This window comes from Pseudophryne corroboree, chromosome 3, assembly GCF_028390025.1.
Source record: "Pseudophryne corroboree isolate aPseCor3 chromosome 3, aPseCor3.hap2, whole genome shotgun sequence".
Taxonomy (NCBI): domain Eukaryota; kingdom Metazoa; phylum Chordata; class Amphibia; order Anura; family Myobatrachidae; genus Pseudophryne; species Pseudophryne corroboree.
Window position 1 is genome coordinate 565,770,873 of NC_086446.1, and position 22,337 is coordinate 565,793,209.

The window sequence follows — 22,337 nt, forward strand, 5'->3', positions numbered from 1 at the left end:
TCCTCCGGGTACTCCGGTTTCCTCCCACAATCCAAAAATATACTGGTAGGTTAATTGGCTCCCTTCAAAATTAACCCTAGCGTGTGTGTGTGTGTGTGTGAAATTAACCCTAGCGTGAATGTGTGTGTGTACATGCGGTAGGGAATATAGATTGTAAGCTCCACTGGGGCAGGGACTGATATGAATGGCCAAGTATTCTCTGTAAAGCGCTGCGGAATATGTGTGCGCTATATAAATAACTGGTAATAATAATAATAATAATAATAATAATAATACTTAGGGTGGGTATACACTATGCCAATATGGGCACGATATGTCATCTCCAGGCAAACTTAAAGGACATATCGGGCAATGTGTAAGTCCGATTGCGCACTCCCATGGGTCGCATGCAATATCTTCCGGTTTGCTGTGCTGCACAGAAGATATCACGTACAATGGCATTGTACATCCCACCGTCACCCCACGCATCGTGCAAGTGTGTATGCACAGCACAATACATGGTCCTTTCGGGTTACAATCTGGACCTGAAACAGCAACTAAGTGCAGACAGACTAGCAGAGACCTAGGAGAGTAGTGCATCTGATCAATAATCAGAAACTGGAGCAGCGGTCAGGGGCCCTCATTCTGAGTTGATCGCACCAAGCAACTTTTTACTGCTGGTGCGATCAACTAATCTCCGCCTATGGTGGAGTGTATTTTAGCATAGCAGGGCTGCGAACGCTTGTGCAGCCCTGCTATGCTAAAAAAGTTTCCTGCAAAACAAGACCAGGGTCAGACCTACTTACCCTGTGCGACGGATCCAGTGCCGAAGGTCCCGGGATTGACGTCAGACATCCGCCCTCCAAACGCCTGGACACGCCTGCGTTCATATCTCCACGCCCGGAAAACGGTGAGTAGATGCCCCGGAACCCCTCCCCGCTGTCAATCTTCTTGCGATCGCCGCTGCGATCACTTTCAGCGATGGCAGACCGTCGCCAGGCAACAATGCGCGTGCGCATTGCGGCCACCATGCAGCCGCAGTCGGGACCTGTTCGCACCGCAGCGAAGAACCGCTGCGTGCGAAGGGGTCGGAATGACCCCCAGGGTCCGGTCAGACATGCTAGGAGCTGAAAGAGAAAGAAAGTTCGGCAGCAGGTAACCACCATGGAGTAGAAAAGAGGCACAGAAAGAAGCATTCTGGCTGCTTAGCAACACCTGGGACCAAAAGTCGACACTGCAGCATTCAGGACGCAGCGGGCAGTCTGAGCTGACGCGGCTAGCACTGTAGCTCATAACAGTTTGTAAACATATTGTTGCTTGATTCTAGATGCAAGCACAGCCTCAAGTGAAAAGAGGTACTGTATCTCTTAAGTTCAGGGAATAAGCCTCAATGCTTAGGTAGTAGCCTCAGCGCTGAGGTTAGTCAAGGATCCAGAGCAGAGAAAGTAGCCACCTTAAAACCATCCAGAGAAAATAGTCACCTGGGAGCCAGGAGTCCAAGACAGAAAGAGTTGATGCCGTGAGCCAGCAGTCACACGCAAAAGTCAGGTAACAACAGATCCAGTGTGCTGATTCTAGATGAGAAACAAAATGGCATTGTAGTTCTCATGAAGCTGCTAATACAGTGATCAGTGGTTTAGGGTGGTACAGGATGTGTAGTGCACACATGCCCCTGAGCCCAGGGGATCTGCGCCATCCACCAGCACTCAGAACAGGGTCTGATTGGATGGCCCACATAGTATTAATTCTGGCAAATTTTTAAGTTGTTTGGAGCCAGCATAATATTTCCAAAACAATCTATAAACAGAGCATACTGGCACTGTGTCAGGGTGTTTGCTATCATTTGCACAGTCGCTAGTGCCATATTTCTGGGGTAGGGGGCTCACAAAAAAAAAACTGCATGTGGGCCCCCTCATTTCTTAAAACACTCTTACCCTCCACACTTTACAGTGCACTGTCCAACTGTTCACCCCTTCCCATTAGTAGGTAAGCTCTCATGCTTCTTGTCAGGTGTGTAATAAGTTTAAGTGTTGACCTAGATTTGCACTGGATAGGCCATCTAGGTCTTCTGGTACAAAACTAAGGTACATGGAAATGGGTATGGGGCGACACAACTTAGGTCGACAGTCATTAGGTTGACCACTATTGGTCGACATGCATTAGGTCAACAGGGTCACTAGGTATGTACTAGTTTGACAGGTCAAAAGGTCGACCTGAGTTTTTTTACTTTTTTTTGGTGTTGTTTTCTTCGTAAAGTGACTGGGAACCCCAATTAGTGCACCGTGTCCCCTCGCATGGCTCACTTCACTCGCCGTGTTTCACAGGTTACTGTTCCCAATCGTAGTCCACGTGGATCGTAAAGTATGAAAAAGTACAAAAATTTAAACTTTTTTTAAAAAGTCGTGTTGACCTTTTGAACTGTCGACCTAGTACATGTCGACCTAATGACCCTGTCGACCTAATGCATGTCGACCAATAGTGGTCGACCTAATAACTGTCGACCTAAGTGGTGTCGACCTAATGACCATATCCCATGGAAATAAATGTGTATGTTCACCAATACGCAGGGTTTTATACGCATCTTTTTGGTCCGCCGCCCCTCTCTGCATGCTTGTTTCCTATTGGTCATCATGAGGGTGCACTTGTACCAGCATATATTTGGTGCCAATTATATTCTTAGGAACAGGCATATATACCAGTAAGGTGCAACAGACGAACGCTTGGGCTGCGTGTCCCCCCCCCCCCCATGCTTTCACTTGCAACCCCCAGTTCCTACCTGCTATTTTTGGTGCAAAGGATCTATCTGTATTCATATAACTCTTGTTTACACACATCTGAGCATAGCCTGCAATCTGCACTTTACTCACGCTCACTAAGCTTAGCCTACATGCGAATGGCCAGTTACCAGCTATACCCATTCAGCAGCAAGCGGAGATACATCTGAGATGCATATAACTGATAGTAGTAATAATAATAATGAATGATGGCTGTCACAGAGGTTGTAAATTAAAATTCTACTATGTAGTATTTTTATGATGGTTTCCACACAGGTTTAGCTGATAAGAAGGTCACTCTCTATCTGTGCACACCATATGTGGGAGCTGTACTTGGGTGAGGTCATTAGTGCTGGTAAATATGACAGAACACTAGTCCTTATAGTGAAAGCAGTGGGAAAAGCAGAGATCTCCGGTTACATACTGCAGCCATGAAGGGTTATTTAGGATTGCTAACTGCATATATGATCATCAGTGAGGCAATATTTAAATTCGGATTTCTCTCCCTTGTCTTCCTTTTTTCTGTCAGCTGACCTTTATTACTTTTTATTATCCTCTTCTGTCTTCATACTCGTCTAGATCATTTGCTTGGTAACTGTCTCCGGAGCCTCTCTCATTGCCTCTGGTTCATTACTCTGCTGCCTTTCTCTCTCCTCTTTCTTTGCTCTCTCATTATTTTTGGGATGTAACGCTCTATTCCTATGTTATATGCTTGTCCCCTCTTTCTCTAGATCCTTTGTCCTATTTTTATACATATTTTGACCTTTTTTTTTTGTCTATTGAAATGAATTGCCTACTATTCTAAATGCTACCTCATATCTGCCTTTCCTTTTGCTCATACTTCTGACAGTATCTCAATGTCTTCGTTATCTCTCCTCTACTTCTTCATACATGTTTCGGGTCATGTTCAGATGGTGCCTTTGCCAGCACAAGTTCTACAATCCAAGGCAACACAGGGGTTTCTGTGGAATCTGTCACCCACGCAGGTAAGATAAGTTTTGTTGTTGCCTAATAGCAAATATGTATTTTACAACCAAAACGTGAAGTTTGTCTAACATAAACTATATGTCACTTGTAAATATTTTTTTAAATGCATTTTACGCCTGCAATTTGGGTTGCAAGTTCCATAGAGGCCAGATTCTAAGTTGGACGCAATTTCAATACTTGCGCAAATGGTTGATGTATTTAGACTGCGCAGATGTCTAAATAGCTTCATAGTTGCACTGTGCATGTATCCCATGGTGTGTACGCACCGAGTTGCAGTAGCGATTAAGACACATTGGCCCTCATTCCGAGTTGTTCGCTCAGTAAATTTTTTCGCATCGCAGAGATTTTCCGCTTAGTGCGCATGCGCAATGTCCGCAGTGCGACTGCGCCAAGTAAATTTGCTATGCAGTTAGGAATTTTACTCACGTTTTTTTCTTCGTTCTGGTGATCGTAATGTGATTGACAGGAAGTGGGTGTTTCTGGGCGGAAACTGGCCGTTTTATGGGTGTGTGCGAAAAAACGCTACCGTTTCTGGGAAAAACGCGGGAGTGGCTGGAGAAACGGAGGAGTGTCTGGGCGAACGCTGGGTGTGTTTGTGACGTCAAACTAGGAACGACAAGCACTGAACTGATCGCAGATGCCGAGTAAGTTTGAAGCTACTCAGAAACTGCTAAGAGGTGTGTAATCGCAATTTTGAGAATCTTTCGTTCGCAATTTTAAGAAGCTAAGATTCACTCCCAGTAGGCGGCGGCTTAGCGTGTGTAAAGCTGCTAAAAGCAGCTTGCGAGCGAACAACTCGGAATGAGGGCCATTGTCTCAGAGATGCTTTGGGCATCCCTAGGCAGTAACTGGGAGGTGGCTTTGCAGACACACAGAGGTGTCTAATGGGAGTGTTACACGTGTCTTACATAACTAGTTGCAAACTCAGGTGCTTAATTGCTCACATTGGATGCCATACTCTACACCTGGCATGTGGCAGGTGCAAGTTTGGATCTGTTTGTAGCCAGGATTTATATCAGCAGCTCAATTTAATCAGCCTCTGGTATTTGACACCCTGTGCATTGTTTGAACACTGATCTTTGGGATTGTTATATGGATTGATTTTTTATGGTTTTATCTACTTACCATTAAAATATCTTTTCCTGCTGACCCTGCTTCAAACATATACCCATCCGTGGTTGTGACATAGGTGGATAAAAGATACCTTTAGGTGCATTTGTGATAGAACACCAATGTAAGTGTCTGCTAAAGGGGGAAAGAGGGTCGTATATATATGAATTCTGACATCCAGTAAAGATACCTTGATATGAATTGAGTCAGAACTGTCCTGTAAGTGTCAGTCTAATGCGTGGGAAGAATCTCCATGACACTGCACTGCGTGGAAATTATTGAACAATCTTCTAACCAAAAGTAATTGCATACAACTAGCGCTGGTTCCTGGTTTCTTTTATCTTGTATGCATATCCACTAATGAGAGTATGGGGTGTACATTTATACTTGGAATCTAGCAGCACCATTCCAGAGAGCGCAAAGCTGTTCCATTTTTTCTGTCTAATAAGTTTTGATGGTGCATTTAATGGTAGTGTATCAAACGTGTACTCCAGGGGATGGGCTTTTTCTCACATTAGCATACAGTCGCAGACACGGCTACAGCAAAATACACTAAGGCAGTCACAGCAATATGACTGTATGAATTCCCACATAACTTGCAGTTGTGGAACTAATGCCTGTAGCGACAGACCAGGGGCGAACAAGCACAAGTTACTTACAGCGAGATACATCTCTAGATACATCTCTTACTACAAGTCCCAGGAAGCCCTGACAGTCATTAACTGCTTGGGCATGCTTCTGCTTGTACAACAGGTGGCACAGAGATTTGCAATGCTGCCTCAAAGTACTGTGGCCTGCTAGAACATGTAGTTCTACAAACGTATATACCGCATGTTCCAATATTTTATTTGAAATAAAGACTCCCACAAAGCATTCGTTTTACACTTTATTTTCCTCTAAAATCTATACAGAATTTGTTTTTCTATCATGAAATAATACCCCTAATGGTGGTGTTGTGTGTCAGTGCAGACCGTGCCTTTTCTTCAGGACCCCCGCTACACAGCAGAGGGAAACTGCCCTCGTTCCCCAAAACAATGTCAAGCCAATTGGTCCAGTGACAACTATTTTATTGTTCAGGATCAGTCCATCACTTTTGGTCTGTTTCAAGTAAAAATAATTCAAAATATGCAGTGCAAGACAATATCAAAAAGGGACACAATGCACATAAATAATTCAATTTATCTCAAATAAATCTTTCATCCCGGCCATTGCTGCTAGCAACTCAAATATACTACTTCAATACTGTAGTGCAAAATAGTATCTCAATAAACAAATCTGTTTCAAGTGTTCGCTTCACTTGACTAAAAATAGTACCATTATGTGACTCAAAGAGTTAACTTTCTCGGTACTTCAACTGTACATGCTGTGGCATTAGCATAAATATAAATAACCTGTATTTTATACTGAATAATTTAGCAACAGCAAAACACAGTAATAAAACAGTGGTATGCAATACAATAATTAGCATGCAATGACCTTATGAGCAAATGAGTCCCACAATGTACATATATAAACGACCTTCAAATAAATAGTCTCATACGGAGTAACCTTGGAATCTTCCTTGGCCAGGCTTTCATCGGTGCATGTCAAATGCAGAGAGAGAGCAAGTAGTAGAGAGACAATTTCACACAATAATACTCTTTAGGGTTTGTATAGCAATTTCAGGTAACTAAAGTGTTAACAGAATCTGGCACAAAAGCAGTGAGGTCCAGAATAGTGCTGTCCCAGATAACAGAACAATGCTGTCTATTGGAGTTGCAGGCACTCTGTGTAGAATAGATATCTTGGTACTGGGGGCCTAATTCAGACCTGATCGCTAGGCTGCGTTTTCGTACAGCGGCCGATCAGGTCCAAACTACACATGCGTATGCACCGCAATGTGCAGGCGCGTTGCACAGGTACAGAGCGGATCGCCGCTCATCGATGGGTTTGTGCGACGGATCCATTCTCACGGGCGTTCGCAAGGAGATTGACAGATAGAAGGCGTTTGTGGGTGGCAACTGACCGTTTTCTGGGAGTGTTTGGAAAAACGCAGGCGTGTCCAAGCGTTTGCAGGGCGGGTGTCTGACGTCAATTCCGGTCCCGGACAGGCTGAAGTGTTCGCAGCTGCTGAGTAATTCCTGGGCTACTCAGAGACTGCACAAAATCTGTTTGTACAGCTCTGCTATACATGCATTCGCACACTTGCAAAGCGAAAATACACTCCCGTATGGGCGGCGACTATGCGAACGCAGGACTGAAAAAAAACCTAGCGAGCGAACAGGTCTGAATTAGCCCCTGTATACACAGGGAAGTTGTCCCTTTAATTGCAACAGCTGAAGATAGGGCTGAGACATGCTTTGCATTGCAAGAAGGCAGGATCAAGTACAAAGTGTTGCTGCTGCTATCTACTTGGCATACACTCAGCCATCTCCCAGCTGTTAGTACGGAGCTGTGTCCTGATTATAATATAGAAAGTGTCTCTTTGCTGCACATCAATTACAGGAAACTTGTGCATTTAACAAACCGCAAAGATCCACAATATGGTCTGAAGTGTGGGCAGTAATCTCACTAGTTAACTCAGCCCAAAGACTGTACTTGTTTAAGTGTGCATCTTAACTGTATCTCCTATTCTGTGATTGGAGTAGGCACATGTGTGAGTTAAATGCACAATCAAGCATTGCTTTTGGTATGATACAGAAAGTTCTCTCTTCGCGCTGCCACTTACACCTTTCTGCAAACAAAAGAGTTTCTCCTCTGATCTGCCAATTCCACCACAATGGCAGCTGCTGCTCTGCCCCACTCTGTCAGCCTGAGCTTAGGTTCCTGCTGCCAGTCCCTTATGCACAGCCACTGACTCTCAGCATCTCCTGCAGCTAGCCTGCCTTGGCGCCTTCTCACTGTTCCACCCCCAACAGCCGCTGTTTCCTATGCAAGAGGACCAGTGGACCTTATTTACTTGGTGTCCCCTGGGTGTCTCAGCTTTTGCCCTATCCACAGGGTCCTAGGGACGTCCATGTCTCTCTGTTCTCTAGCTCTCTAGCTGCGGTATCACAATAGTAGTAAAAAATATAAACATCTACTTGCACAATAAGTTTTTGTTTCTAGCTGAGCCATGACCTGAATGAATGACAGTAGTCATTAGTCGAATAGCCAATCAGTGTGGATTGTCTCTGGCTGGAGTATAAGAAAACTGTTGTGAATAGCTAGTTACATATTGGCCCCTTCTGATATCTGTTCTGTCCTGCATGAGTCCTCACGCCCATAACCATTGTGAGACAGGCAGGTCGCATAGACTGGCAGTGATATAGAATGATCCACCTGCACTGAGGTTTGCTGCCATTATACTTTGGAGCTAAGTATTGCAACTGATAGAAGATCAGTGGTTGTTCTGTGCCCGTGGCCACCCTACCTGCACAGGTAAGTAGAGAAATGATAATAATACAGACAGTGGCATTTACCAAGGATATATAAATGTTCTGCAGGGGATGGCAAGGACACAGCCACACCCTGTTATGTCTACAAGAAATTTTTCACCAATATCAGAAGATATGACATAATTGTAAAACAGTTTCTCTATTCCTGTAGTAAATTCTATGTATTTTACAATTTTAATCAAGTTGGTGTCTCCACACACAAATAGGAGGTACCATGGATGTAACAACCGCCAGCAACATCATTGGAACACTCAGCCCTGCAGCTAAGACACTTCCACTGGTAGCCACCACTATTGGAGAGCACCACAGTCAAGGAATAACCAAAAGTAAGTACACCTTGTCATTCCTTTAAAGGGACATAATAGGGCCCCTAGACCTACATATTGCATCATATACAAATATACACATCGGAAGACCACTGGGCAGATAGGATGAGACATAGATGTAGCTGGGGAAAGTAAAAAGAACCGTAGAGTATTTCTGCACATACAGTGTGTTGAGTTGGCAGTATATGCACATATTTTACTAATCGTCATTATTGTCATTAGTGTATACTTGCACCAGCTCTGTAGCGAGTACAAAAGATACGCTTCGTGCCTATATTTTGCACAGTGCAAACTGCATTGTATCCAGTAGAAGAGTTAATAGTTTATTTTTATCAATGCAAGGTGAATAAACATAAGGGAAATCTAAATCAAATCAATATTTGGTGTGACCACCCTTTGCCTTCAAAATATTAACCAATCATACCAAACAGGTGATAATGATCATCATTTTCATGTGTTGGTTGAAACACAGTCATTAACTGAAACAGAAACAGATATGTAGAAGACTTAAATCTGGGTGAGGAACAGCCAAACTCTGCTACAAAGGTGAGGTTGTGAAAGACAGTTTCATGACACAGGTCATACATCATGGCAAGACTGAGCACAGCCACAAGGTAGTTATACTGCATCAGTAAGGTAAGAGGTTTCTAAGCAGGCTGAGGTTTCAAGATGTGCTCTTTTGAAGAAGCACAAAGAAACAGGCATTATTGAGGACCGTAGAAGAAGTGGACAGCCAAGGAAACGTAGTGCATCAGGTAAAAAACACAACATGCTTATTTCAGCTCAGAACTGGCAGAACCAGTGGAACCCAGGTATACCCATCTACTGTTCAAATAAGTCTTGCCAAAAGTGGTCTTCATGTAAGAATTGTGGCAAAAAAGCCATACCATTGACCTGGAAACAAGGCTAACTGACTCAACTATGCACAAAAACATGGGAATTGGTGTGCAGAAAAATGGCTGCAGGTGCTCTGGACTGATGAGTCAAAATGTTAAATATTTGGCTGTTAGAGAAGGCAGTTTGTTTGCTGAAGGTCTGGAGAACAGTACAATAATGAGTGTCTGCAGGCAACAGTGAAGCATGGTGGACATTCCTTGCAAGTTTGGGGCTGCATTTTAGCAAATGGAGTTGGGGATTTGGTTAAGATTAATTGTGTCCTCAGTGCTAAGTAATACAGGCAGGTACTTATCAATCATGTAATACCTTCAGGAGGCGTGGACTGGCTCCAAATAATTTCTGCAGCAGGACAAGGACCCCAAACATACAGCTAATGTCATTAAGAACTATCTTCAGCATAAGGAAGAACAAGGAGTCCTGGAAGTGATGATATGGGCCCCACATAGCCCTGATCTCAACATCATTGAGTGAGATTACATGAAGAGACAGAAGAGTTTCAGCAAGCCTACATCCACAGAAGATCTGTGGTTAGTTCTCCAAGATGTTTGGAACAACATCCCTGCAGAGTTCCTTCAAAAACTGTGTGCAAGTGTACCTAAAGGAATTGATGCTGTTTTGAAGGCAAATGGTGGTCACACCAAACATTGATTTGATTTAGATTTCTCTTCATTCACTTTGCATTTTGTTAATTGATAAAAATAAACTAACACTTTTACTTTTTAAAGCATTCTTACTTTGCAACATTTTTCAACACCTGCCTAAAACTTTTTCACAGTGCTGTATATCTGCCATGTTAAAGCATAGATCACATTTTGCATGTGTTGTCAGCAACAAGATACATACATAAGAATGCAGAGATGATAATATGTGTGCATCAACTTACAACATTGCTAAACTTTTAATTACAATGGAACTGGATGCTCATGGTAGTGTGCTGGGATCTGTTTTGATGTATCTTGCTCATCACTGCTTGTAATATTTTGTATTTATGACTTGTGTCTATGACTTGCAAAACTGTATACTGTGTTTTTGCTTTAAAAAAAAAGTATTACTATGGAAAGCACATTTTTATTTCCCAGAATTGCTATAATATAAACCCAAGTAATAAGAAAAGCGATCTTATCTGTTACTTGTGTAGTTGCTATCACTTCCTTAACTTGTTTTTACCAGCAGAATGGAGGACGTGGGTACGGTACGGAACGTTGCTAAGTACTGTAGTCACACTGGTGTGCCTAGTTTTGAGAAGCATTGAAAAAGATTATTGAAATGAGATACTGATGTGGAAGGGTGTGGATCATAGGGTCGACCACACTTAGGTCAACAGTCATTAGGTCGACCACTATTGGTCGACAGTGACTAGGTCGACATCTGAAATAGGTTGACGCGGTCATTAGGTTGACATGAACAAGGTCAACATTGAAAAAGGTCGACATGAGGTTTTTTTAAAAACTTGGTGTCGTTTTCTTCGTAAAGTGACTGGGAACCCCAATTAGTGCACCATGTCCCCTCACATGGCGAGCGAGCTTCGGGCAAGGTGCCTCACTCCGCTACAGATTACTATTCCCAATCATAGTCCACGTGGATCGTAAAGTATGAAAAAGTTCAAAAAATAAAAAAATTTTTTAAAAACCTCATGTCAACCTTTTTCCATGATGACCTAGTACATGTCGACCTAGTGACCATGCCAATCTATAAACCATGTTGACCTAATGCATGTTGACCAATAGTGGTCGACCTAATGACTGTTGACCTAAAGACCGGATACCATGTGGAAATGTGCATCTTTAGGATTGCTATTTGCTGTGTGCAGTGATGTACAGACTATTCCAGTGGCAAACGCAGGTTTTCTAGATAGGGGTTTCCAGCTGCTTGATGTTAGAGTGCATGTGGCCAGTCCATAAAGAGAGCATAATTAGCATGAAGCAGCTATAACATGCATCATACAATCATAATTCCGACATATTCAGGGCCAGCAATCACAGAAAGCCTTAGTTGTGGCAGTAGGGACATCCTGCCTGAGCTGAATGCGTTATATCAGATGTGGGCACCAATCCAGAGCATTGGAGCACGGCTGGGGAAGTAGCAGAAGAACCTAGAAACTGCCCTGGATATATATGTACACATTTCATTATTAATAATTAAGATATTCTTCATATATATCAGAATGTACCGATACCCACATTCTGATATATATGCAGAATACCTTTTAAACAATACAGAAATAAAGTAAATAATTTAAATAAATAATTACATATTATCATATGTGACAGGGAAAGAGTGCACCCATTTGTAAACTGGCTCCTTGTTCTTCTCACTATTTCTATTTATCCATTGAATCCGTGGGTAGCACCAGTAGTGAGTATACCAATTAAGATGAAAATATTTATCACACTATAATAGGATATATGTATATTCTCTATAATTATCGCTGTAAAACATATATTCTCAGTGCTGGATTTCTCATTCCTTCTAATTATTTTATTTGTAATACTGAGGAGATATTTAAAACATGTAGTCAAATTGTATTACAGGTTGAGTATCCCTTATCCAAAATGCTTGGGACCAGAAGTATTTTGGATATTGGATTTTTCCGTATTTTAGAATAATTGCATACCACAATGAGATATCATGGCGATGGGACCTAAATATAATCACAGAATGCATTTATGGTTCATATACACCCTATACACACAGCCTGAAGTTAATTTTAGCCAATATTTTTAATAACTGTGCATTAAACAAAGTGTGTATACATTCACACAATTCATTTATGTTTCATATACACCTTATACACACAGCCTGAAGGTCATTTAATACAATATTTTTAATAACTTTGTGTATTAAATAAAGTTTGTTTATATTGTGCCATCAGAAAACAAAGATTCCACTATCTCACTCTCACTCAAAAATGTCCGTATTTCGGAATATTCCGTATTTCGGAATATTTGGATATGGGATACTCAACCTGTATATACAATTGCTATAGTGGTCATGGTGTGGACTAGCGAGGGGGGTTTTCAGGCAACTAGAAACCCCCCTGCATTTGCCTATGTATTCTACTCCAGATTGTGTAACTAAAGAGGCTCAGTGCAGTGTGTCAGAAAGGTGACCATCTTTTTGTAGTGCACCTTTCTGTATTCTGGCAAGTGTCAGCCATTTTCTTGTAGGGTACATCTTTTTATGTGCTGTGAGTGACATCCAATTTCTTGTAGCACAGCGGGGACTCGGGAGCTTCACCTATCGTTCTGGGAGATTTCATAATATTCTGGAAGTCTACAGGACATTCCGGGGGAGTAGGAAACATGAGAGGCACATTTTTTTTTTATAAGGCAGGCACAACTCTAGTTTGCAAAGATGTCTCCAGAAAGATAAGTGTAAACCTTAAAGTACACTGGACGCTGGTGGTGTTGTTGTTTGCAGTGTGTGTCTAGTGCTTTGCTTAATGTATCTATTATAGTAATAATAATGAAACCCTTTCACAAGACCTTTTTCTATGAAGAAAGGTGATTATACTCAGAAAAAAGATGCTAGTACACATCTATAGTCACATATTTATATTTATACAAGTTTTATAGTACCTTCTGTACTTTAGATAAGTGTGCAGATACAGTGCATCCGGAAAGTGTTCACAGCGTTTCACTTTTTCCACATGTTGTGTTATGTTACAATCATATTTCAAAATGGAATAAATTATTTTTGTCCCTCAAAATTCTACATACAATAACCCATAATGACAACGTGAAAAAAGTTTTTTCACGTTATCATTATGGGTTATTGGCCCTCATTCCGAGTTGTTCGCTCGGTAATTTTCTTCGCATCGCAACGATTTTTCTCTAATTTCGCATGCGCAATGTTCGCACTGCGACTGCGCCAAGTAAATTTGCTATGCAGTTAGGTATTTTACTCATGGCATTACGAGGTTTTTTCTACGTTCTGGTGATCGTAATGTGATTGACAGGAAGTGGGTGTTTCTGGGCGGAAACTGGCCGTTTTATGGGTGTGTGTGAAAAAACGCTGCCGTTTCTGGGAAAAATGCGGGAGTGTCTGAAGAAACGGGGGAGTGTCTGGGCGAACGCTGGGTGTGTTTGTGACGTCAAACCAGGAACGAAACTGACTGAACTGATCGCAGTTGCCGAGTAAGTCTGGAGCAACTCAGAAACTGCTAAGAAGTGTCTATTCGCAATTCTGCTAATCTTTCGTTCGCAATATTACTATGCTAAGATTCACTCCCAGTAGGCGGCAGCTTAGCGTGTGTAAAGCTGCTAAAAGCAGCTTGCGAGCGAACATCTCGGAATGACCACCATTGTGCGTAGAATTTTGAGGGAAAAAATTTATTCCATTTTGGAATACGGCTGTAACATAAGAAAATGTGGAAAAAGTGAAGCGCTGTGAATACTTTCCGGATGCACTGCCCTTTACAGAGACAAGTTTAGAAATCCACCAAAAAGCATTTTTGACAGGTTATGCTGATAGGAAGGCCATTCTTTATCTCTGCACAACATATGGAAGAGTTGTGTTTGGGTGACGTTATTAGTGGTGGTAAATGTGACAGAACACTGTAGTGACAACAGTTTTGAATTTCACCTTCAAACAGTTGTGTTTTCTTTCAAGGGGTTTGGAGGTGAAGACTGAGGGGTATATTTACTAAAGCTTCTAAAACAGAGAATGGTGAATAGGCAGCAACTGATTGGTTGCTATGGGCAACATCTCCAATTCTCTGTTTTTGAAGTTTTAGTAACTTTACACCTTAGAGGCGAACTCCAATATGTGAAACACGTGCATTACACTCGTATCTCACTTTCATTTTGTAAGTGGGTGTCTGATTAACATGCAATTCAACTGTAAACAGTTATTTTGATAATGTGATAGTGAAAGCCTGACACGTACTGGTTGGAAACCATTTCCAAAGAATTCCTGCCCTCATTGTATTGTGCTTTCTCTCATGTTCTGAATGACCAGATAGATCAAACAAATCCCCAAAAGTTTATCTGACTGTTTATCACAATTTTTCCTAAAGCACAACTGCTCTTGGGATTGTGAAACTGCCACACATTGCCAGCTGTTTCAGTTAGGGTCAGAAAGGTTGTGAATATGCGGAGATAGCTTAATGCGAGAAAACACCCGTGTGTAAATATTGGGGTCTATTCATAAGGCAGTGAAAATAGTTGAGAAGTGAGCCAGTGGAGAAGTTGTCCATGGCAACCGATCAGCATTGAAGTAACATTTATCAAGTCAATTCTTTAAAATGATATGTAGCAGCTGATTGGTTGCTATGGGCAATTTCTCTACTGGCTCACTTCTCCACACTATTCCCTGCTTCATGAATAGACCCCTTAAAGCACAATGCAATTGCTATTATTAAGGCACTTTAACATATAACCCATAAAAATCTAGCAATGGTTACAAATTATTTTTCAGATTTATCATTTATATGGAAGAAAATATATTTTTTTAACATATATTATTTATTGGTTAAGAGGGTAGAGACAACAATTATCATATATCATTTATACATATATTAGGGAGCCAAATGTATGATTATATCAAAGTTAAATATTTAATAATTGTATTATGGGGAGCAATATAAATGTTTTATTTTACAGTGTGGCCACCATTTAGAATGCTATGAAATAACAGATATTGCCCCCATTAATAATCAAAAAGTATTGCTCCTATAATATAACAATTACATAATATTACTCTCATAATATAATATTAAAATAAATTTGCCATCTTAATATAATCATGCATTAATTTGTCCATCTTTTGAATTTTGACTGTCTACTCTTCTGTTATGTGCTTACCCTATCTCACTAACCCGAGTCCTATTAATGTACGCCATCTTTCTCTCTCTCTCTTCTATTGACTTGCTTGCTGATCTTATTCTCAACCCTAACTGATAACTGCCCTTTATTTTCTTCACACATGTTCAAACGGGTGGTCTTCAGTATGCCGACTGACGGGTTCCCGGCGCACAGTATACCGGCGCCGGAATCCTGACAGCCGGCATACCGACACTTATTCTCCACCATGCCCGTAGCATGGCGAGCGCAGAGAGCCCGCAAGGGGCTCATTTGCGCTCGCCACACTGTCGGTATGCCAGCAGTCGGGCTCCCGGCGCCAGTATGCTGGTCGCCGGGAGCCCGACCGTCGGCATACCATACTGAACCCGTTCAAACTTGTACTCAGATGGTGCCATTGCCACCTAAATGTCTGCAATCCATGGCAGCATGGCGGCTCCTGTGCTCTCTGTCACCCATCCAGGTAAGTTGGATGTCTTTTCATTTCATTTTGGCACATTTATCAGTGGTAAAAAAAAAAATGAAAACCTCCACAGATGAGACTACGGAGATCTCCACTAATTCCAAGTCTTTAGAAGCAATAAATAATATTTGTTAATAATATGGGAATATAAAGTGTATCATAGGCATGCTGGTGTATATCATATAAAAGGAGCCAGTGGCCGCTGAGTCATCTCAGCTGCTCTTCCCTCTCCCCCTCACATCCCGTTATACTTACCCCTGTTCCTGGTTCTCTTCTGTACGGTCTCTGTGGCTCGTGCAGTAGGACCTCTTAACTAATTTTTATCAGGCTACAATTTTGTAATAACAGATACTACATACCATAGTGATGCATATTGTAGTACTGCAGCTATTTGTCATGGCGGAAATTTGCCATTCCAAGGAAATTTCCATGTGCCAGCAGCCTAACTCTATTGACGTAAGCAACAAGTGTGTATTCACTTTCTTGTTTGCACTATGCACATCTAAAGTTGCCACATGCATATAGTACTCTTACTAGGAAGGCCTATCCCGGGTGTTGGGATTGAAAAAAGGTAAATCCTGGGATTACCGGGATTGGGCTGAAGACCTGCCCACCCCAGCCCACACAAATACTCTCCATCGTGGGTGGAAGCCGGGCTCAGAGGCTGCAGGCGGCGATGTGCCACGTGGGCTGCTGGTATCAAACTCATCATCGTAGGTGGGAGGGTCTGTGGGCTACGGGCGGCAAAGTGTGGTCCGGGCAGTGCAGGCGGCTGGTTTCAGATTGCGCAGCGTGACCTCTGACATCGTGTAATGCTGCACATTATGCACTGCGGGGGGGCAGAGAGAGCCGGGAGGAGGGAGCCGGGCAGCGTCTGAGCCTCCTGAGGACACTCAACGCTGCCCGGCATTAAAAAAAACAATGAGGCAGGTAAATCCTGCAATCCCAGGGATTGGAGCTTCCAATCCCGGGTTTGAATCCTGGCCATTTTTTGGTCTAAATCCCGGGATCCTGCCAATCCTGATCCTCCCTAACTCTTACTCTTACTCTTACCCAACGCTGGATCACTTGTTAAACTTGCATAATGTCATAAATCTCCATCTCCATAGAGGTCTATGAGGAAGACATAAAGCACTGATAAATAGGTTAAGGCCTGTTTATTGAAGCTACACATATGGAGGGCTCTGCTGCAGAACATTCTAAACATAGATCCAATATCCTTACACAACTTTTTCAGGCGCTAGTGTATAAGTACTTTTCAAAAATGCTTGTATTTAATAATATATCTTAAAATACATCAAGCAGCAATCAAGTCTAGCTGTGCTTGTGTGCACACGGCTAAATTAAGTGTCAACTAATGACACCTACACTCCAAGACAATATATTTTACTGGTGACTTTTATGCGCTAATGGAACTTCAGGTGCATAAATAACTGAACACACACTGCTTCATTACATTTATATATCTTTATAGTTTGTATAAAAAAAAGTAAAGAAAAGTATTTTCATTGTATACACAAACAATTCATATCATATAAAATAGTTAATGAACGGCATCCAATGCTATAGATAAAAAATAACGGTCACATGACTGATGATGTGTCTAATCTAGACACACCAAAATATAAAAAATGTATATATATATATATATATATATATATATGTATCCTCCTTTATATTAGTATAACATGAAGATTATACTCTATATCGTGATTAGAGTCCAGAATGATACATTGTGTTTTAAAGTATCAATAGTTCACACTGTCTCCACTAATCGTGGGCTCACGTGCCACCATTCACTACCAATTGAAAGTCCCCTCCTGAGACCTCCCGTCAGGAGGCTATGGATGTGAATTACCGTGCTCTCTTGTGACGAGAGTGGACCAGCTTCCAGCGAGATGAATAATCGTGCAGGTAAGCAGCCGGGTGTAATGTATCGTTTCACTGCTGTTGTGACAGAGGAAGCACCCAAGGGTGATTGTGATCTTCTGATTGTGCCGCTCTCTGCACAAGCAATCGAACCCCTGCACAGCGACTACCCCGTCCCCCTGTAGGCGGCAACTAGCTGATCACAGCACTGCAAAAAAACGCATCCTGGCGATCAGGTCTGAATTAGGCCCTGTGTCTGCATTCAATGCATTCTTCTCTAAAGATGCAGCAAGCTGTGACAAAGACATAGCACTTGCCATAGTGTTAAATATTTAAGCACAACAATTCATTTATTAATGATAGTGGCACTAAACATATTGCACACTTGTGGTGGCACTATATGCTTTGATCATTCATTAAATTAACCATGGTTAAAGTAAAGTTATTGGCAGTCTTATTTAATGAAATAATATTGGTTGCACAGAGGAAGAGGGGAGGGGGGGGGGGGTAGCCAGTGGCGCATGCCTGGTCAATTGGATCAGACATATAGTGGCTGATGCAGAGTTGAATGGAAGTTGGCCTTAAATGGGTTATTTCGTCCATATGCAAAGTTGTACACTTCTTTATTGCTGGACTGCTCCTATCCATACCCTGGTGGTAGATTTACTAAAGCTTCTAAAACAGACAATTGGTGTTGCACATAACATAGAGACATTTTAACTAGAATATGACTGGTTGCTATGGGTAACACTTCCATTTGACTCTTTTAGAAACTTCAGTAAATGAACCCCTTGGCTGAATACCTGTCTTCATTATCAGTGTGCCAATGCACCAGCCCCATCCTTTTTGAAAAAGATACATCTGAAATCATATTTACACTTATGTACAACTCTGCCTGGCCCCAAATTCTGCAACGCGCCCTTACTGAGCTCTGCCTATGTGAGAACGCCCCATTATAGCCCAGTTCCACCTACTCAATTGCAAGTGGAGATGCAGCTGAACTGAGGCTAATTCTGCATTACCTGTACTAGTTTCAGAGCACACACAGGCGTGATGTACTAATGCCAGATATGCAGCCAAAACTCCAAAAATCATCCTGTTTTCTGAGTTTTGGTCACATTCCCTTTGTATCAAGCTTTGTAATGCGATATATTCCAGAGCTTGGACCATGTGGGTAACTCCATATTTACATGGCATTACCCAATAGATGTCTATGGGCTTCTTTTCATGTTTCACCCTCTGCGCCGCTTTCTTCATTCTGTGCATGCGCAGAAGGACTCCCGGGTCCTAAACTTGGAAGTCCAATGGTTGCAAAGGGCTGTTCCTATTGGGAGAGCTGTCTTTTGCAATACTGATCACATTTTTAGGTACATACCGCCGGTATGTACCCAATAAGTGGTGGATTTATGACATCGCAGATGCAATGCATAGTACATTCCGCCCAGAGTGCCAAAACCCACAAACATACATGCATCAGGCCCACAGAGAGTGGAGCTGGGTGAAAGGAAGTAGGCATAAAAGTAAAAAAAAAAAAGTCTGGCTAGTGATATTGATTATGTATCTGACACTGCCTGAGAGCCATTCCTAGTACACAGAGTCAATGTGTTAATGCACACAGGGGGCCTATGACTGGGCAGGAGAAATGGGCTCAAGCAAATGACTTTGACATAACCTTTAACAGTTCTATCCCTACAGGGACGTTCACAATATTAAGACAGGAATAGCATTGCTGCAAAACATGCTAGTAGTAATCTCTACTGTTGTAAACTCTGTGTATTTATATTTCTAAACAAGTTATTGTGTCCACACAATAGAAAAAGAAGGTGCCGTTACTACTGTGAGCGCCATCCATCAGAAACACAGCACTGCTGCTGAGAAACTCCCATTCACCACTATTGGACAGCACCACACTCAAGGCACAGTGAAGAGTAAGTACACCTTGCCATTCCTTTAAAGAGGCCTCCAAGCCTACATCTTGCATCATATAAAAAATATACACATCAGGAATCACAAAGTAGGACACTCCGGTAAGCTTTGTTTAGGACCTATATTCGTGAACAGGGAGGTATGCACAGCATCAACTTATGCCAACATAATGTTCTATTCATCACTACAGGCGTTCTGTGTCTGCATTCAATGCATTCTTCTCTAACACTGAATGCAGCTACTGTGTAGTGTGACAGACATAGCATTTTCCATAGTGATACTTTACAAGTTTTGCATGCACTATACTCTGGACCACATGGTGGCGCACCACAAGCCAGTGCACAAATGATGGTTCTTATTTATTTATTTTGTTTATTTATTAACAGTTTCTTATATAGCGCAGCATATTCTGTTGCGCTTTACAATTAGAACAAAACTGGGTAAAAACAGACAGACATAGAGGTATGTACAGTACAATACTTTCAGCCTCAATAGCTTGTACTCATAGAGAATAGTTGCCAATTTCCAAATTAATTGCTGAGCGCATATTCTTCATTTTAAGTCCTAGCTACAAAACCACAATTCTCAACACTATATAACCAGTCTATGGGGGTCATTCCGAGTTGATCGCTCTCTAGCTACTTTTTGCAGCGCTGCGATCAGATAGTTGCCGCCTATGGGGGAGTGTATTTTCACTTTGCAAGTGTGTGAACGCTTTTGCAGCCGAGTGGTACAAAAAAGTTTTGTGCAGTCTCTGAGTTGCCCAGAACTTACTCAGCTGCTGCGATCACTTCAGCCTGTTCGTGTCCAGAATTGACGTCAGACACCCGCCCTGCAAACGCTTGGACATGCCTGTGTTTTTCCAAACACTCCCAGAAAATGGTCAGTTGACACCCATAAATGCCTTCTTCCTGTCAATCTCCTTGCGATCGGCTGCGCGAATGGATTCTTCGTTAAATCCATCGCTCAGCAACGATCTGCTTTGTACCCGTACGACACGACTGCTCATTGCAGTGCATACGCATGCGCAGTTTTGCCGAATTTTGACCTGATCGCACAGCTGCGAAAAAACCTAGTGTGTGATATCAGGTCGGAATGACCCCCTATATGACTAATTTACAATTATACTGTATTTAGTAATATTAAATAATAATATTTTATGTTGTCATGCAAAATAAGTATCCGTGTAGAGTTATAATAAAAAAACATAAAGTTACAATACAGAGAAGTGTGGAAAAAATGGCCAGTCATTTTCATAGCATTTAGCCTACATATGATACACGTATGAGGGCTGCTTGTATATATGGGATGTGTTTTGTTGACATTTGAGTCCCCTTCAGCATTATCACTGTGTGGTACTCTATCCTACTCCATCTTACTGAGGACAACCTGTTGTCTTCTCACAGTGCAGACAAGCGGGGTCATTTTGTGGGCTGCACTAGTATTCAGCAGAATAGTGAAGTCAATTGGATTGAGTGTAACAAGACTTGTGCCTAGTGAATTGACATGTTACATTCAGGTAAATATTTAGTCAGACAACCTAATGGGGTACTTAACTGACTAGCTTTTTTTTTTTCTTTTTCTTTATTGAAGCAATAAAAGTATATTACAACAAATACAATCGTATGAGTGTGAGTCGATTAAAAATGGTAAATTACATCAGAATTTGCGGTACAATACATGAGAAGATAAAATGTACACAAATGTTACATATAATACTTAATATAGACAAAGAAAAAGGAATAGAAATAACATAACTACATATATGCGTGGCAAAAAAAAAAAAGCGGGGTTAGGGGGGGAGAGAATCAGAGACCATGGCTGTCCAATCAACACCGGCAAATTGAAATAGGAGGATCCTGAAGGAAGATTTGAGTTTCATACCATATGGCAGTGGTTCCCGAACTGTGTGCCGTGGCTCCCTGGGGTGCCGCGGGACACTTGCAGGGGTGCCTCAGGTTGGTGGTCAAGGACCAATTCAAACTATTTATTGTCAATGTAATAGGCAAAAACAGTGCTGATGGCTTCCAGTTATAAAATATGTGGACAAACAGAAGCAAATCTTGTCCCTCACCACATAACTGACCCTAAGGATGACATATAAACATAATTTACTTAATCTAATATTTTTTCTAAATTTCTCAATAAGAAACTTGTGGCCTAGGGGTGCTGTGAAATAAAAATCTGACACTCCAGGGTGCCGTGACTCACAAAAGTTTGGGAACCACTGCCATATGGTATTACGGAAGCAATTTAGGATGGCCTCTTTAGTAGGTATGGGGAGAACCTCAATAAAACTCTCCCACGTAGCAAAAAAAATTCAGTACGGGATTCTTTTTGGAGGGAGGCCTCCAACCAATCCATGTGACAAATATAGAACAGTTTGTCTTTAAACATATCTAAAGTTGGCACCCAGCTTTGTATCCACATATGTAAAATTGATTTACGGGCAGCAGAGGATATTGCTAATAGTAATCTCTTTACCTCTTTGGGAGCTTGAGTATTTGATGGTAATAGACCAAAGAATGCCCATTCAGGCGTATGAGGAATATAGTTCACCAAGTGTTGAGAAGCAAAACGCCAGACTACTAGCCAAAATCGTCTAAGGGAGAGACACGTCCAAAAACAGTGGTAAAGGTCAGCGGGCTGTTGTCCACATTTAGGACAGGAGGGATTGTTAAGGAGACCCGTTATATAGCCCCTATGTGGCGAATGTATGAACGATGAAAAATATTAAAATTTATTTAGCCGCTGGGAATGTGGTAATCGAGGTTTGTAACATTTTTAAC

General features: G+C 41.8%; 1 protein-coding gene across 3 annotated transcripts in view; it reads left to right on the forward strand.

Moving 5' to 3' along the window:
• Positions 1 to 3,121: 3,121 nt before the first annotated feature.
• LOC135056314 (uncharacterized) overlaps positions 3,122 to 22,337 on the forward strand; it is a 61,754-nt gene continuing 42,538 nt past the window's right edge. For 2 of the 3 annotated variants that reach the window (XM_063961292.1, XM_063961294.1), the window contains exons 1-4: positions 3,122 to 3,227; positions 3,665 to 3,739; positions 8,473 to 8,592; positions 19,437 to 19,550. In XM_063961292.1, the coding sequence (XP_063817362.1) occupies positions 3,185 to 3,227; positions 3,665 to 3,739; positions 8,473 to 8,592; positions 19,437 to 19,550 (352 nt within the window). In that variant the 5' untranslated portion in view covers positions 3,122 to 3,184. The remainder of the gene's footprint in view (positions 3,228 to 3,664; positions 3,740 to 8,472; positions 8,593 to 19,436; positions 19,551 to 22,337) is intronic. The other variant, XM_063961293.1, reaches the window with a different exon arrangement.